Source organism: Podarcis liolepis (assembly GCF_965112155.1).
Source record: "Podarcis liolepis genome assembly, chromosome: 13".
NCBI lineage: Eukaryota > Metazoa > Chordata > Lepidosauria > Squamata > Lacertidae > Podarcis > Podarcis liolepis.
In genome coordinates this window covers 17,102,645-17,120,092 of record NC_139573.1, presented here as the reverse complement: position 1 = coordinate 17,120,092, position 17,448 = coordinate 17,102,645, and the positions used below count along the sequence as shown (strand labels likewise).

Sequence of the window (17,448 nt, the reverse complement as noted above, 5' to 3'; positions counted from 1 at the left end):
TTCTAGCACAGCACATTCTGCAGGAATGAACTTGGAGACTTCCCCGCCAAACTCTTTTTTCCTCAGGTTGTGCAATTCAAGCAACAATCACGTCTGGAGGAGAAACGGAAAAAAGCCTTGGACCTGCAGCTAGACTTCATAGTGGGCCAGACAGAGAAATACTCGGACCTACTGACCCAGAGCCTCAATGAGACCTTTCCAGTTCCCAGCAAGACCGGTGGCTCCCATGCGGGCTCTACTGCCTCTAGCCCACCACACCCCAGTCACCTCACTGAGGATGAAGGTCAGAAACTTAAAAGTCTCAACCCTTTCCTCTGAAACTGCCCAGCCCCAGCCCATCCAGGGCTGGCTCAACACAGGTACCCCTATATGGCTTACATCCTATGAACGTAATTTCAGGGGGATACTTCCATGCCCATTCCCTCCTCCTGCCCAACCAAACATGGTAGAATTGTAATGTGTGCTTCTTTTGAGGAGAGACTGTGTAAGCCCCAAGGAGTTGTGTCTGACCACTCCCCTCTTCCTTCTCTGGCAGATGGGGATTTTCAACCCCATGACGAGTCGGATGATGAGGAGACTATCGAAGTAGAAGAGCAGCAGGAAGGGAATGATTCAGAGACTCAGCAACGGGAGATTGAGTTGCTTAAGCAGGAGAGTGAACTGCCCCTGGAAGAGCTGCTGCAGTCACTGCCACCCCAAATTTTGGAGAACTCCTTCAGCGTGCCCCCTTGTGCCTCTAGTTCTGAAAATGATGAAGAGGAGGAGGGTGACAGTGAAGAGGAAGAGGAGCAGGACGAAAAACAGACTTCCAAGAAGTTAAAGGTATGCTGCTGGTTTATGGGCAAGTCTTGGGTTCAGATGCGTAGGGAACTCTACTTAGAATATGCAGCTACAGAATTCTGACCATCATGCACACTTCGATGGGCATCACCAGCAGGTAGGAAAAGGGACACAGAGTCAGGCAATGGCTCAGGCTGGGCCTGGACAGGCAAGGGCCTAGCTGTAGATAGCAGGAACGATTAAGTTAGTTGAGAATACTTGTTGCCAAATTTCTGTCCTGCTTTCTGTAACATGCACATGCACTGCTAAAGGCCTCCCATCTTGGTTTGAAAGCCCTTTCTCATATTTGGCAGGAGAAGGCAAAGCCCGTTACTCAGAGGAATAAAAAACCCTGGAAGCCCGATGAAGAGGACGAGGAGTTCACTGCCAATGAGGAGGAAGGTGAGCCTGTTATTTTGGGTCTGTTGTTGACTGAGCACGTTGGAAACTTGAGGCAGGGACCAGTGCTGGAATCCTTTCATGCAGTAACACAGGGCATCCTTCCTCTTGTAGCTGAAGATGAAGAGGAAACAATAGATGCAGAAGAAAAGCTGGAAGGAGATGTGGATCACAGCCAGGAGCTGGATGAGCTGGCCAAGGAAGGTTCGGAAGCAGATGGTGGCTGGGGTGGCAAATGGGGGTCAGGACTTTCATTCCCTGGGCCCTGAACACTATTCGCTTTATTACTAAATTGTGTTTCCGAATGTCTGCTAGGTCTGTGAACCATCGTTCCCAGAATTTCTGCTCTTAAAGGGACGTAGGGCCAGGGTAAGCACCTGCCCCAACTCAGTATTGTATTTCTTGCCCTACCTCCAAGTGTTTCCAGCTCCCCTGGAACCTGTAATCTGACTTAGTAGACCAACCTTACTTGTTGGTGAACTGAGTTGGGCCTATATTGGTTGCACTATGTCTATTTCCCATTTTTTCCCACAACCATGGGAAGATGAAGCAGTATTGCCAACAAAAGTCTAAAAGGGGACTGATTTGAACTGATGGACAAGGTTTGGTGAGCTCAGAAATGATAACAAGTCATTGAACCCAAAACCTAGGCTGGGGTTTCCAAGATGGAACCCTCTGTTCTAATTTGTAACTAGTTACAGAACCAGAGGGCCACTTCAACAGGATATGATCAGGGATCAGAGAAGAGAACTATCTATCTTAGTGTTTGGGCATAATCTTGTGCTTTCTTTCCCTTTGGCAGGTGAGTTACCCATGGATGAGTTGCTGCAGAAATACGCTGGCGCCTATACCTCAGACTTTGAAATGGAGGAGTCGGACACGTCATCCGAGGCCTCGGAGCCCAGCACTTCTGAGTATGAGGAAGAGTCAGAGGAAGAAGACAGCAGTAGCCAGTCAGGTATAAAGGAAGGGAATGGGTCTTGTAAATTTGGAAAGTAATTGAATCTTGTGTGTAATTACAGTGGTACCTTGATTCTCAAACTTAATCTGTTGCGGAAGTCTGTTCCAAAACCAAGGCATGTTTTCCCCATAGAAAGTAATATAAAACAGATTAATCCATTCCAGACTTTTAAAAACAACCCCTAAAACAGCAATTAAACATGAATTTTACTATCTTACGAGGCCATTGATCCATAAAATGAAAGCAATAAACAATGCACCGTACTATAAAATAAATAAAACAGTATTGTAGATGATAAAAATTAAAAGTAAAAAAAAATCTTACCTGCACTGATGATAGTCATTGTTTGGATGGGTTTTTTTTATCCATTTCTGCAGTCACACAATCATTCAGTAGCTGAACTGGGATCCACACAGTCACAAAAGCAAATTAACTGAAAAAGCCTCAAAACAGAAAACACAAAATAAATAGCAAAAACAAAAGCACCAAATATAAGCTCCAAATATCACCTCAGAACTCCAATCGGAAACGGAAGGCTTGAATTACAATGGGGGGGGGCGCAAAGTAGCAGTGCAACGGGAAACACGGAAATGGAAGGCTTGAATTACAATGGGGGACGCTAATTAGCGCAACAGGAAACACAGGGCTCAAAACGGAGCACGTTCGGCTTCCAAAAAAATGTTCGAAAACTGGAACACCTACTTCCAGTTTTGCAGCATTCTGGTTCCAAGTTGTTCGTGAACTAAGCTGTTCGAAAACCAAGGTACCACTGTATTATCTCCTCTTTATAGCTGAAGGTATTCTTAGCAGGTGTCCTCAAGTATTTGCCTCAGTCTTGGGATCAGACTTTGTTTTTGAAGAAATGTTTGTCCCAAAAACAACTTAACATGCTGCATTTGTCTTGATGGAATTTGTGGCACGTAACAAATGATTTCTTGTATAGAGCAGTGCAGTTTGTAAGGCACTGATTTAAAGATGATAGCAGTAAGTTGCCCAGCTGCTTTTTGTCCTGACATTGCTACTTCTTTCAGATTCCACAGAAGAGGTGGAGAGTGAGCAGGATGAAAGTGAAGAGGAGGATGCCATGGAAGGCGGGGAGGAAGAAGCCTCTGTGAGCCAGGAGGAGGACTTTGGTGTTGAGTATCTTCTGAAACAGGATGAGGATCGTGGTGGCGAGGGAGACAATGACTCGACTCCAGCCCCAGGGCCCAAGAAGGAGATCACAGACATAGCAGCCGCAGCGGAGAGCCTGCAACCCAAAGGTTATACTTTGGATACTACGCAGGTGAGTCAGAGGGAATCTGCAGGGGATTGCACTGTAATAAAGCAGGCAAATTATATTGCCCTTCTCCCATGTAGGTTAAGACGCCTATTCCCTATCTGTTGCGTGGGACACTGCGAGAATACCAACACATTGGTCTGGACTGGTTGGTCACCATGTATGAGAAGAAACTCAATGGTATTCTGGCGGATGAGATGGGGCTTGGCAAAACAATCCAGACGATCTCGCTGCTGGCGCATCTGGCCTGCGAAAAGGGTGGGTCAGGAACTTTGAGAAGAGAACGGAGGGTGAGGATGGGCTCCTTGCTAGAAGCAGTAGATGGCATCTTAAACCTCCTAAGATGTGGAGTAACACAATTCATGCTCTCAGTGCTTTTAGTGGAGGGGAGAGAGCTGGATTTGCTCAGGGGAGGGCATGTGGCTGAGGAGTGAGGCACAGAGGCAGCCTTGGTCTCCAGAGTCATGGAAGCTTCTCTGCTGTGCTTGTGTGCTCCTGTAGGCAGCTGGGGCCCCCACCTGATCATCGTCCCCACCAGCGTGATACTGAACTGGGAGATGGAGATCAAGCGATGGTGCCCCAGTTTCAAGATCCTCACCTACTACGGGGCACAGAAGGAGCGTAAGCTAAAACGGCAGGTGAGAGAACTCAGGCTTTGCCAGAGATGGGTTTTGTGTCTCACAGTGAAAATGGTTTTAATCCTCCAGATAAGCATAAAAAGGGGTCTTTGTGGTTGAAAAAATGTAATTTTGGGTATCATTTTCCTCCAGGAAACATTCTTACTTCTATGGGTCCTTTGATAAAATATTTAAAAGATTTCCCTCCCACACATCTAAGTAAATCAAAAAGGGTGGCTAGTCTACAAAGTGAGAAACTAGACTATTAGCATTATTTTGGGTAGCATGTACTGTATGGTGCTAAATTATGTTTGGTGGTCACGCTGTGCTAATAAGAGATCTGTTTTAAGGAAACTGAGATGATGCTTGTGGGTAATTGTAATGCAGTCTCTGATCCATATGTGGCTCACAATAGAAGACATATAGTTAGCATAATTTCCCAAAAGCACAGAAAGAAAGTATTGAAATAGTATGTGTCATACGAGTCCAGGGGATTAGAGATTACCTCATATTGTAAAAAGAGGCACAAGTTGTACTCCAGAATTGATTTGTATTTGTGTGTCTGTTCATTTTGGGGAGTGGGGGAAACCAGTTGGTGAAACATGGGCAAATCATGCTATCGTATTTCTTTGCTGGCACACGACAAAGGAATATGAAGCCCACCTCTATAGCTCAGTTGGTAGAACAGGAGACTCCTAACCTTAGGGTCATGGGTTCGAGCCTCGTGTTGGGGAAAAGATTCCTGCACTGCAAGGAGTTGGACTAGATGATCCTTGTGGTCCCTTCCAGCTCTACTTTTCTATGATTCTCTGAATAAGACACGTTGGTGGCTCAGTTCTTTGGTACTCCAGGAAACATAAGGTAGGGAAACCCTAAGTAGAGATATTAAAGAATTTTAGTTATTTTTAGTCTCTAAATTACTTGATAATAGTCTGGAATGCATTTAGGGCTGAAATAAGGGGTTCTTAGATCAGCATTGTTCTTAAATAAGTAGTGCAGGACCCTCCTCTATACACTCTTTGGCACCTGCTTAAATCATTTTTGTTTACCCAAGCCAATTCAGACATGTAGAATGTTTCATGTGTTATATCTCTTTTGAATGTTTTAAAACATCTGTTTCTAATTGCTTTCTATCAATATTTTTAATGTGTTTTTTATCTTTGTGAAATGCTTAGAAGTTGTTGGTTTTTAAAAAAATAATCAAGTGGTACATACATTTTGTTAAATAACTATCAAAATAAGAAACTCAGAGAGGGCTGGAAGTTCCCTGCCGCAGGTCTACAGCTGTTGAGCTTGGTGCCTCTTGCGTTATTGGTCACAATTGTAAGCCTTCACTGTCTGTACTCAGGGTTGGACCAAGCCCAATGCCTTTCATATCTGCATCACCTCATACAAGCTGGTACTGCAGGACCACCAGGCCTTTCGACGCAAGAATTGGAAGTATCTGATCTTGGACGAGGCTCAGAACATTAAGAACTTCAAGTCTCAACGTTGGCAGTCTCTGCTAAACTTCAACAGGTGAGGGTGTGTGTGGTGGTGGGCTTGAGATCGGGGCGCAGGTGGGGAACGCCTCCCTCTCAGAGGTTCTCACTGTCCTGTCATCTTCCTGTTCCAGTCAGAGGCGGCTTCTTCTGACCGGAACTCCTCTCCAGAACAGCCTGATGGAGTTGTGGTCCCTCATGCACTTCCTGATGCCCCATGTCTTCCAGTCCCACCGCGAGTTTAAGGAGTGGTTTTCCAACCCACTGACGGGCATGATTGAGGGCAGCCAGGAGTACAACGAGAACCTGGTGAAAAGGCTGCACAAGGTGAGCGGGGTGGGGGTGAGGGTACAGAGAGCAGCTGGCGTGGTTGGAAGGCGAATGGGAATTGATTCTCTCCACCGCCCCAGGTGCTGCGGCCCTTCCTGCTGCGGAGGGTGAAAGTGGATGTAGAGAAGCAAATGCCAAAGAAATACGAACATGTCATCAAGTGTCGGCTTTCCAAGCGCCAGCGTTATCTCTACGATGACTTCATGGCCCAGGCTGCGTAAGTACAGAAAGCTAGTTGGGGGGAGGGAGGGATGGGGTGCTGCACTAGGGATTGCTTGGCTCTCAGTGGCCTGGATCTTAGAGGAGAGGGCTGGTGGGCAGAAGCTCTGGAGGATGAGCCCAGTGTTTTATTCTCTGGCTTTGGTTATTCAACGCTGGACAAGCCATCCTTTATGCCATTCCTCCTTAACATCAGCAGCTGTTATTCTGATGCTTGGCACCTCTGAGCCTGTCTCACCCTGTGGCTGGTTTCTCTTTTAGCACCAAGGAGACATTGGCAACGGGGCACTTCATGAGCGTCATCAACATCCTGATGCAGCTCCGTAAGGTCTGCAATCACCCCAACCTCTTTGACCCACGGCCAATCCACTCGCCATTTATCACAGAAGGCATCTGCTTCAACACAGCTTCCCTCATCCTCCATGCCCTTGACAACGACCCTTTCAAGGCAAGTTTGTTCTCTCTCTGGTCTAGTAGGAGAGGGAGATGCTCCATTTAGATGCTCCAGGTTGGGTGAGAGATCATTTGTCTTTGGGGCAAGAAGGGGTATGTGTAATTACCCAGGGTAACCAGACCCTATAATTGGGACTGTGCTTATTTCCTGCATATGGGCCTTGCTCCTTACAGCATGCGGACTTGGGCATTTTCGATCTGATCAACTTGGAGGGCCGTGTGTCCCGTTATGAGACAGACACATTCCTGCCCAAGTGGAAGGTGACAAGGAAACTGATTGAAGAGATTGCTGAGTCCCCAGACCCTCCTCCCAGACCCAAGCCTGTCAAGATGAAAGTTAACAGGTACCTGTGATTCTTCTCATTCTCAATAGTGGGCAGCTTCCAGCAGTGGATTAATGATGATGATGATATTTATTTATATGCCACCCATCTGACTGGGTTGCTCCAGCCACTCTGGGCTGCTTCCAATAAATTATAAAACTACAGCAAAATATCAAACATTAAAACCATCTTTGCTCTTTGCTGTCCAAAGTCTGCACACCCCATATTGTTGCTGCTTGTATTAGAAAAGCAGCATTGAGCATTTTATCTTGGCCTTGGATTTGTCGATGCTGGAGAATGCAGGAAGCCTTCTAGCATGGAGAAGAGGCTGACATCAGGTTTTCCTCTTCTCAGCTGCATGGCAGAATACGGACTAACCGCAAAGCCCTCACCTTAGTGACTTCCCAGGATCCTGACTCGGAATATTCCTTTGGCTAAGGCAGAGAAAGTAAAGTAGTTGTGCTTGAGATTCGCCTAACAGGGGTTCTGCTGTAGAGAACACAGATTTTGTGAGAAGAGGATTTCCAGCGTGTTAGTTCTAAATCGGTCTCTCTACCCACAGGATGCTGCAGCCAGTGCCCAAGCCAGAGAACCGAACTGTGGTGCTGGTGAACAGCCCTCGTCCCACAACCCCTCTGCAAAAGCCCATTGCCCCTGTCCTTCCAGAGACACTGACGCCCGCTCTGGCCCCCATCCAACACCCGGGCCCAGTCTTGCCAGGACCAGTGCAGCCCCCCACACTCCCTGTTGCAGTCTCTCTCCCCATGCCCATCCCTTTGCCCTCCTCACCAGTGACCATGTCAATACCAGTGCCTCCTTCCATCAGACCACAGACCCAGACTCTAGTGCCTACGCTGAGCCAGAACAACACAGCTGCTTCTCTGCTGCAAGGCCAGGCCTCTACTCCACAGGGTAAGATTCAGAGATCCCAAAGCAGTGGTAACGGGGAGGGAAGAAAGGGAGCTGGGAGCTAATTCACTTTCTCAATTGAGCCCTGGCATCTCAAATTCTTCTCTACAGTGATGTATTAAGAATTTTTACTGCCTGAAACGTATCTACCTTTCTGGCATACAAGTATTCTGTATTGGGGTGTCAAATCTCTTACTATCAAAAAAAGGGGTTTTTAAGCTAGTAGCCCTTGCAAGTTGCAGGGGGGAAATGTGCCCATTTTGTGCGTTGGAACAATTTCAATCCTGCATCTGAATGAGAGAGAAGAGGGTATTGCTTGGAAGGGTTAGTAAAGGCAGAGATAGAGTGAGAAAAGTTTTCTTTTATGCCACTGGGAACAAAACAATGGCTTCTTCCTTTCTTTTCTTCTTTTTAAATGAGACCAGGGCTAGACCAAGAGACACTACAAATTTGTAATCTTTTCCCCTTTCTCCACAGTCCTGCCTGTGGCGATGACTGCAGCTCAGCTGGTCCCAAATGCTCCCCGACCCCTCCTCCAGGCATCTCCTATTCCTCCCACCACCACAGCATCTTCCTTGCTGAAACCTGGTGCACTGCCAGCCCCTGTGGGGCAGCAGCAGCCCATCAACACCTTAGCCATCACGTCCTTGGGACAGCAGCAGCCCATCAACACCCAGCCCATCAGCCCCTTGGGTGTCCCTCCCATGGGGCAGCCACCTCTGCCCATCAGCACCTTGGGTGTGTCCTCCGTGGGGCAGCCGCCACCGCCCATCAACACTTTGGGTGTTTCCCCCATTGGACAGCAGCTGCCACCCACCAACACTTTGGGTCCAGCTGCTACAGCCCAGCAGTCAACCAGCACCATGGGCACAGGCGCCATAGGAGGCATGATGAAGCCTGTGAACATCCATTCCGCTGTGCCCGCCTTGCCAGGCTACAACTTTGCAACTGCTGGAGCCCTTCAGCAAAGGCTTCTGCTGTCCCCGGATATGCAGGCACGGTTGCCCTGTAAGTATGGAGAGACCGCTGGGAAGGAGGCAGCACAGTTTGATCATCTCCCAAGCCTAACCAGTATCTTCTTTGACTGCAGCTGGCGAAGTGGTAAGCATTGGGCAGCTTGCCTCACTGGCCACCCGGCCCCTGCAGAGTGCTCCAGGGAGCAAACCCCTCACCTTCCAAATCCAAGGCAACAAGCTTACCTTGACGGGTACACAGGTCCGGCAGGTCACTATGCCTCAGCCAGCCCGACAGCTGCCAAGTAGGTAACCCCCCCTGCCCCCCACTATCCCAAACTCACTTTTCTCCTCTGTGTCCTGTCAGAGCCTGATGGGCAGCTCTGCGCAGTGTGTCAGTTGCTAGACTACTGTGCTACTGGAAATAGTTGGTCGGGTGGGCCTCAGTACGACTTCATTGAGCCTTCCATAATGATTGTCTTTGGGGGGAGGGTTCTCTCTCTTGACTGGCTTGTTTTCCATGTGCCGGGGTCTCCATGGGAGAGCTTTCCACTTGCCCTCTGGCGAAGCTTGCTCCTGCAGCAGATAATCTGTTCCACTCCCATTGCCTGAGTCCTCCTTTGAAATGGCCCTGAAAAATGTTCCTTGTAGATCTGGATGCAAAATAAAAACCTTGCAATGTGAATATGCAGAGAAGTAGTAATACCAGAATTGGTAGGAAATGGGAACAGTGGAAGAAATACTTTTATCAGAGCGGTCCCTCTAAGCTCCTGATGCCTCTTTGTGGGGCATCCGGTGACCCGAGGGATACAGGAATCTCCAGAGCCTTTCCTGACATAGAGGCCCACTGCTTCTATGGTGGGATCTCTGCAGGAGGGCTTACACATGCACTTGGAAGTTTGGCCACCATCTGCAGGCAAGGCAGGTAGCTGTGTAGTTAATGGTCTCTCCCTCCTGTCCCATCTAGGGAATGTAGTTCACCTGGTGTCGGCCGGGGGGCAGCACCACATCATCAGCCAGCCAGCACAGGTTGCTTTGATCCAGGCCATGTCTCAGCAGACTGGGCAGGCCCCAGTTGGGGTGCAGGCTGTGCCAGGCCACCAGCCTCCCACCATCCTGCCTGTCCCAGCTACCAGCACAGCTGCTGCAGCTGTGGCTTCCACAGCAACTATCAGCCTCCCCATTGCTGCCACCCAAGGTTAGTCAGTATCTGGATTCCTGGGGGTTGCCCTCCCACTCTTGGAAGGCAATGTGGTTTTGTGGGTTGAGGGCCTGGGTGACTTTGCCTTTGGGTCAGTAAACCTTCCTTCTGTGTCCCCAACAGCATATTGTTCTCATCCTCCCTCGTATGGCATCTGTTGCTTCACCCTGGCCGCCTTCCACTTCCCTTTCCTTCTTCCCTTCTCCCTACATTGGTCCAACCCTCCACCACCCAAGCCTTCTCTGAATTGCCATGGCCTGGTTCTATATTGAGGCTTCTCCTTCAGCACCGGCATAAAATAAATGTCTGGTAGGAATAATTAGAAATGACACCGCTCTGTTGGAGAGCCGCAGTGCAGCCTCTCTCTTTGCTGTTGCCCCCACAGTGCCCTCATCAGCAGTGAACAGCTCCGGTGTGGTGAAGATCGTTGTGCGTCAGGCTCCTCGAGATGGCCTGCTGACCCCGTCCCCTGGCCCGCAGCAGCCATCTCTGCGCCCTGCTACAGCAACAACTGCTGCCACACTGCCTGGTCTCCCAGCGGCCCTCATGGCCCAACGAGCCCCACTCCCCATGACTCCAGTGCCGCCTGTCAGGTTGCCCGCTCCGCCGCTGGTGCCAGTTAGGGCGCCCACACCAGCTCCCCTGCAGGGCCTTGTGAGACCCATGCTGCGAATGGTACAGGCGCCAAGCCCCAGCCTGGAGCAACAGCTGGGTAAGCCTGTTTCCCAGCACCTTGCGTAGCGATTCGTGCATCTTAGATGGCTGTGGGGTTGGGAAGTGTTCCTCACCATCTTGGGAGCCTGGAAATGGTGGAAACGATAACGTGAAATGCCAAAGCACCATCTTCTAGTAGAGTTTAGTTTCTTCTCTTTTCCCCCGCAGCCCTTCTGATTCCCTTTCTGTCCCCTCTTTTTTCAGTTGCAGCTGCCACACCCCCGATAGCGGCTCCATTTGCGGTCACTCCAGCGGCCACCGTCACTGTTGCCGCCAACACCTCCCCAGCTATGACTTCTCAGACGGCCTCAAGCGCAGTGCCCAAGGAGGAGCCAGAGATGTTAATGCTGCGCTCCACCACCCCAACGCCGCCCCCGCCCCCTTCCGTCCTGGCCCCACGGCCAAGGCGGCAGCCGCCTCCCCCACCTCGCTCACCCTTTTATCTGGTGAGTTTCTGCTGGAGGCCTTGGGCTCTGGGGGGGATCAAGGAGCAGGGTGGCCTAGAAGCTGTTCTCGCCGCTTGGGGAAAGGGCCCTGGCCTCTGTTCTCCCTGACTGGCTTCACTCTCTCTGGCCTGCAGGAATCACTTGAAGAGAAGCGGAAGAAGCAGAAGGAAGAGCGCCTCGACCGGCTCTACCGCCTCAATGAGCAACACTGCAACCTTGTGCCAATTTACGGCACTGAGGTGCTACACTTTTGTACTCTTTTCCCCCCTGCTCCCCCTCTCTGGAGGGAGGAGGAAGAGGAGCCAGCAGCAGCAGCAGCAGCAGCCCAGGAAGTAGAGCCCAAGGGCTGCAGAGGGGCTAGCTATGCACACTGTTATGCAGCACAAGTGCAAAAGGACCCCCATCGTCTCGAGGCTCACTGGCAGCGGGCAGACACCTTGGCCCAGGCTATCTTGAAGCCACAGCAGCGAATTGAGGAACTGACAGACATTATAGAGAGGTAGCATCTTTTTGTGGGGAGGTGAATTTTTTTTGGGGGGTGGCAGCAAAAAATAGAGGGTGCAAAAACGTAAAAAATGTAAAAGAAATTTTCCTGTACGCAACCGCTGCTGCAAGAATGTTGACTGCAATGAACTGGAAAGGGGAGAAGGTTCCAACAAAACTAGATTGGCAGAATAAATTACTAGAATCTGCCGAAATGGCACAATTGACAAAGAGGCTGAGAGGCAATACAAAGCAGAGCTTTATTCAAAAATGGGACACGTTCAAGAAACATTTAGAAAAATAAAAGAGTGGTGTGGCATCTATGGCAGCGTTTGATTTCCGTGTAAAATAACAACAGATAACGAGAATGGGTACAAAAAGGTGTAATAAACTATAAGATAACATAAAAAGAACAAAGTAATAATTATAAGTACAACTGATAGCAGAATTGGTAACTACACTGGGGTGACGGGAAGTCATAAGTATCTTAGTAAGAAGCTATGGTGAAATGGACTATATAAGATTGGACAGATTTTTATTTGTATACCTGGATATGCCATATATAAGAATGTTTTGTTATTAAATCAATTTCAGTAAAGCATATAAAACCTTTTTTAAAAAAAAGTGTTCCTGGGAGCTGCAGCTTGAAGGCTATGAGGGAACCCAAGAGTCCTGCTCCCTGCTCTCCAGAGGCGCCATGGCATCCCCCTTGTTGTCCTCAGCTTTCCCTTCTCTCTCTGCAGGTTCATCTTTGTTATGCCTCCTGTGGAGGCTCCTGCTATCACCATGCATACCTCTCACCCGCCCCCATCACTCCTGCTCCAGCAGGCTGTCTTCAAGGAGACCCTGAGACAGGAGCTCTCGCCCCGTGCAAGCGGCCTGCACCGTATCGTCTGCAACATGCGGACTCAGTTCCCGGACCTCCGCCTCATACAATATGACTGCGGTACGTGTAGCCGGGTAGGGCCTGCATGCTGCCAGTTAGGAGCCAGGGCAATGTGGAGTGCTGTGCATTAAAGCTGCTAGGGCGAACTGTGTTCAGTTATCTTGCTGGGCACTCTTTGTCCTTTGCTCAGTTTTTCTTTCTGGCCCTTTTCCCCCCTTCAGGGAAACTGCAAACTCTGGATGTTCTGCTGCGGCAGCTCAAGGCTGGTGCCCACCGGGTCCTTATCTTCACTCAGATGACTCGCATGTTGGATGTGCTGGAACAGTTTCTCAATTATCATGGACATATCTACCTGCGGCTGGATGGTAGCACCCGTGTGGAGCAGCGGCAGGTAGGCAGTAACAGCCTGTGGCCACTTACAAAGTGCTCAGAGAACTCCTGAGGTCCAGGCTGCTTTGGCAAATGGGTCTGTAAAGGTGTGCATTCAAAAAAATCAAAACATTAAACTCCAGGAGAATGCTAGTCTGCATTTGGGACAAATGAAAGGAAGCTCATTCATGGCCTTCTGCCATCTGATAGAGAACAAAGGGGCTGCTGAGTGAATTTTGTGTGTGTGTCTTTTTGTTTTTTTATTATTTTAGTCTGTAAGCTGCCTTAATGATTATTATATCAAAAGGTGGATAAAAGAAATCCAGGGGGGGTGTGTACAAAGATTGCAAAGGTTCAAACCTGAAATTGCCAGATTTGGGTACTACTGTCTACATTTTGCCCCAGAATTATGTCATTATTGGCAAGGAGCAATGTGATGGCAGGAGGAAGTGCCTGGGCAAATATGGATTATAGAGAGAGCAGGGACAGTATGGCATGAAAAAAGAAAGTCATGAAAGTCAAGGAATCTCCCATCTTCTTTATGTAGTGTCTTTTTGAGTAATCTGGGAGATAGAAGTTGGTTTTTATGATTGCAGAATTAAGGGAATTATTGTATACGGGTCTGGCTTCCTTACATTTCTGGCTTGTAAACTATGTACACTTTCCAAAGCTCAAAAGTAAAACCAGGAGTTTGGGTCTTGGGTTTCTTTCCTCTTTGGCTCCAGATTTTTCTCTAATCCTGGCAGGCACTGATGGAGCGCTTCAATGCAGACAAGCGCATCTTCTGTTTCATCTTGTCAACGCGCAGTGGTGGTGTGGGAGTGAACCTGACGGGTGCCGACACTGTGGTGTTCTATGACAGTGACTGGAACCCCACCATGGATGCCCAGGCCCAAGATCGCTGCCACCGTATCGGGCAGACGCGTGATGTTCACATCTACAGGTTAGCTGGGCTCCTTGTGCCGCTGGCCTAGGAAGCTGCCTCCAAGGATGTGGACAGGCTGCTTGGACAAGTGAAACCGACCACCTGTCTCCTTGATCCTTGCCCATCCTGGCTTATAAAAACAAGCAGGAAGGACTGGGCAATGGGCTCTGCAGGGTGGTGAATGCTTCCCTCTCTGAGGGAGCTTTCCCAGACCCGCTGAAAGAGGCGCTTCATCTTTGGACCCAGCCAATATGGCCAACTATTGCCTAGTCTCAAATCTTCCATTCTTGGGCAAGGTGATTGAGCAGGTGGTTGCTAACAACTCCAAGCATGCCTGGAGGATGTGGACCATTTGGATCCCTTCCAATCGGGATTGAAGCCTCATCATGGGACTGAAACTTCCTTGGTCCAGTGGGTTTAGGGACAGGTGTGAAAGCTGTTTCCTAGTTCTGCTGAATCTCTCAGCGGCCTTTGATACCATCAAGCATGACATCTTTCGGGACCGCCTAGAGGAGCTGAGAGCACTTATGCAGTGGTTCTGCTCCTTCCTCCTGGGCTGTGTCCAGAAAGTGGTGTTGGGGGATGAGTGTTTGGACCCCTGGGCTCTCACTTGTGGGGTGCCTCAAGGATCCGTCCTCTTCCTCATGTTTTTAACATCTACATGAAGCCACTGGGAGAGATCATCAGGGGGTTTGAGCTGGGTGTCCACCAGCATGCAGAAGATACCCAGCTCTACCTCGCTTTCAAATCAGAGCCAGTGAGGGCAGTGAAGGTCCTGTGAGTGAGTGTCTGGAGGCAGTTGGCAGATAGATGGCAGCTAACAGATTGAGGTTGAATCCTGACAAGACAGAAGTACTGTTCTTAGGATACAGCAGGTCTAACACTGCTCCTGAAAGACCAAGTGTGTAGCCTGGAAGTCATTTTAGACTTATAGCTGTCCATGGAGGCACAAGTCAATTCTGTGTCCAGGGCAGCTGTCTACCAGCTCCATCTGGTATACAGGCTGAGACCCGCAGACTGTCACGCCAGAGTTGTGCATGCTCTAGTTATCTCCTGCTTGGACTACTGCAATGCTCTCTACAGGGGGCTACCTTTGAAGGTGACTTGGAAACGACAACTAATCCAGAATGCGACAGCTAGACTGGTGACTGGGAGTGGCCACCGGGACCTTATAATATCGGTCTTAAAGGATCTTCACTGGCTGCCAGTACATTTCCGAGCACAATTCAAAGTGTTGGTGCTGACCTTTAAAGCCCTAAACAGCCTCAGCCCAGTATACCTGAAGGAGCGCCTTCACCCCCATCGCTCAACCCGGACACTGAGGTCCTCCGAAGGTCTCTTGCTTGTTCCCTCACTGCGAGAAATGAGGTTACAGGGAACCAGGCCAAGGGCCTTCTCAGTAGTGGCACCCTCCCTATGGAACACCCTCCAATCAGATGTCAAGGAAATAAACAACTATCTGACTTTTAAAGACATCTGAAGGCAGCCCTGTTTAGGGAAGTTTTTAAGGACTGATGTTTTTAGATATGTTGTAAGCAGCCCAGAGTGGCTGTGGAAACCCAGCCAGATGTGTGGGGTATAAATAATAAAATTATTATAATATTATTGTGCCCAGTCAGTCTAGACTAGCTCATTATTATTTTCACTGACTGGCTGTGGTTCTTCAGGGTTCCCAGAGATATTTCCCAGCCTTACCCTGAGATAGCAGGGACCAAACCTTGGACCTTTTTGCATATGAAACGTGTTCTTTAGGAAGTGATAGACATCTATACTACTTTTTAGAAGACACCTGAAGGCAGCCCTGTGTAGGGAAGTTCTTGATATTTGTTGGAAGCTGCCCAGAGTGGCTAGGGCAACCCGGTCGGATGGGCAGGGTACAATTGTTGTTATTTAGCCATTGCGGAGACTGCAGGACACACTTCCTGAAAGAGACTTGTAATAGGGTGGCACAGTAACATAGAAGCTGTAAACGCTAGCAGTAACTTGAATGTTAACTCTCTGGTGCTTTGTACAGGTTGATCAGTGAAAGGACAGTGGAGGAAAATATCTTGAAGAAGGCCAATCAGAAGAGGATGCTTGGAGATATGGCTATTGAGGGTGGCAACTTCACGACAGCCTATTTCAAACAGGTGACCACACAGATCTGTCAAGACCTGCCTGCAGAAATCTGCTTTGTATAGCCTTTCGGACAGTTGGCTTTGCAGTGCCACTGTTTTGATGCTGAGCCTCATGAAGAGTTCCTTAACACTTGTATTATCCTGAGACATCCTTGGGAGTAGCCATGTTGGTCTGCTGCAAGAACGGCAAAACAAGAATCTCATGGCATTTTACAGGCAAATTAGTTTGCTGCAACTGGGTTTCTGACGTGTATACTGAGAATGAGGAGCTCACTTCTGTAAGGTCTGTTTGTAATGTGTTTATTTCTGTGCTCCTCAGCAAACAATTCGGGAGCTGTTTGACATGCCCCTAGATGAGCCAGCCAAGAAAGAAGGGGAGGCCTCAGCTGTAGCACAGGAGGATGAAGAGGACCCCATGGCCACCAAGCAGACACAGATTCTGGAGCAGGTAAGCTTTCAGCTTTCGTATTGAAAATAAGAGTGGTGGCCCTCCAACAAAGAGAGTCCTTGTCTACATCTGTGTGGCTATCTCTTGCTCGCAGGCACTGTGCAAGGCAGAAGACCCCGAAGACATCCGGGCAGCTACCCAGGCCAAAGCAGAGCAAGTGGCTGAGCTGGCAGAGTTCAATGAGAACATCCCTTTGGACACAGAAGATCGGCCCAGCAGGGAAGAGGAGGAGGAGATGTCTAGAGCTGAGCAGGAGATTGCCTCACTGGTGGAACAGGTACGCAGTTTCTTGGTGCCCCTTTAGAAAGTGGAAGTGCTTATCAACTTTTAGGCTAAATTAGATGGGGATGGAATGGTGGTTCTGTTCCTCCATGGTATGTGCATGTTTGAGGCTTCCTTAATCAGACTGTCTACTAGTGCTGTCTACTCTGATTGGCAGCAATTCTCCAAAATCTCAAGCAGAGATTTTTTTAAACTGAAGATGATGGAATTTGAGTCATCAAGAACATGTACCCTACCATTGAACTATAGGCCCTCCTTTTCCAAGACACTTGGTAGCCAAAATTATTCTAGAAGCTTCAGTTCCTATTCCATCTCCCTCCCACCCCTCCACTGCAGCCACCCTGATAACCTGGCTCTCCACGTTTTCCCCTAATCTGACTGACTTGGCCTGCAGTTTCCCTCAGATACCCCTCTGAAGTTCCTTTTCCCTTTGCAGCTCACCCCTATTGAACGTTACGCCATGAACTTCCTGGAGGCATCTCTAGAGGACATCAGTCGGGAGGAGCTGAAGCAGGCAGAGGTAAGTTCTCTACCCCTGACTGGAAGCACCCCCTGCATAGTATCTTGTCAGGCAAGCACAGCTGGAGGGATGCTCTGTGACTGATTGGTTGCATCTGCCAGTTTGAAGTTGGTGAGCTCCTCAGTCGGATGGCAACTTTTTAAAGACAAACGCACAGCAATCTTTCATGGTCATGACACCAAGGCTCAGAAACTTGTAGGAGGAGCTTCTGTGGGTAGTTATTAGAAGTTATGGTGTTGCGTACTCAGTCTTATCAGGGAAGATGATTACTCAGGCCTCTTAAGAGTCCTACTCTCTCTGGTGCCACTGAATGG

The 17,448-nt window shown here is 48.9% G+C and overlaps 1 protein-coding gene across 9 annotated transcripts in view; it reads left to right on the top strand.

Annotated features, from left to right (window-relative positions):
* SRCAP (Snf2 related CREBBP activator protein) overlaps positions 1-17,448 on the top strand; it is a 32,342-nt gene that overhangs the window by 9,646 nt on the left and 5,248 nt on the right. For 7 of the 9 annotated variants that reach the window (XM_083469119.1, XM_083469121.1, XM_083469120.1 and 4 more), the window contains exons 7-33: positions 67-283; positions 536-822; positions 1,134-1,221; positions 1,333-1,422; positions 2,021-2,176; positions 3,211-3,464; positions 3,539-3,716; positions 3,960-4,096; positions 5,424-5,593; positions 5,691-5,883; positions 5,967-6,103; positions 6,367-6,553; positions 6,733-6,902; positions 7,444-7,793; positions 8,268-8,798; positions 8,881-9,048; positions 9,711-9,941; positions 10,330-10,656; positions 10,863-11,104; positions 11,239-11,603; positions 12,331-12,533; positions 12,695-12,864; positions 13,589-13,785; positions 15,782-15,896; positions 16,204-16,332; positions 16,427-16,609; positions 17,051-17,134. In XM_083469119.1, the coding sequence (XP_083325245.1) occupies positions 67-283; positions 536-822; positions 1,134-1,221; positions 1,333-1,422; positions 2,021-2,176; positions 3,211-3,464; positions 3,539-3,716; positions 3,960-4,096; positions 5,424-5,593; positions 5,691-5,883; positions 5,967-6,103; positions 6,367-6,553; positions 6,733-6,902; positions 7,444-7,793; positions 8,268-8,798; positions 8,881-9,048; positions 9,711-9,941; positions 10,330-10,656; positions 10,863-11,104; positions 11,239-11,603; positions 12,331-12,533; positions 12,695-12,864; positions 13,589-13,785; positions 15,782-15,896; positions 16,204-16,332; positions 16,427-16,609; positions 17,051-17,134 (5,559 nt within the window). Of the gene's footprint in view, positions 1-66; positions 284-535; positions 823-1,133; positions 1,222-1,332; positions 1,423-1,533; positions 1,588-2,020; positions 2,177-3,210; positions 3,465-3,538; positions 3,717-3,959; positions 4,097-5,423; positions 5,594-5,690; positions 5,884-5,966; positions 6,104-6,366; positions 6,554-6,732; positions 6,903-7,443; positions 7,794-8,267; positions 8,799-8,880; positions 9,049-9,710; positions 9,942-10,329; positions 10,657-10,862; positions 11,105-11,238; positions 11,604-12,330; positions 12,534-12,694; positions 12,865-13,588; positions 13,786-15,781; positions 15,897-16,203; positions 16,333-16,426; positions 16,610-17,050; positions 17,135-17,448 lie in introns of those variants that run through there. The other 2 variants (XM_083469123.1, XM_083469124.1) reach the window with 2 other exon arrangements.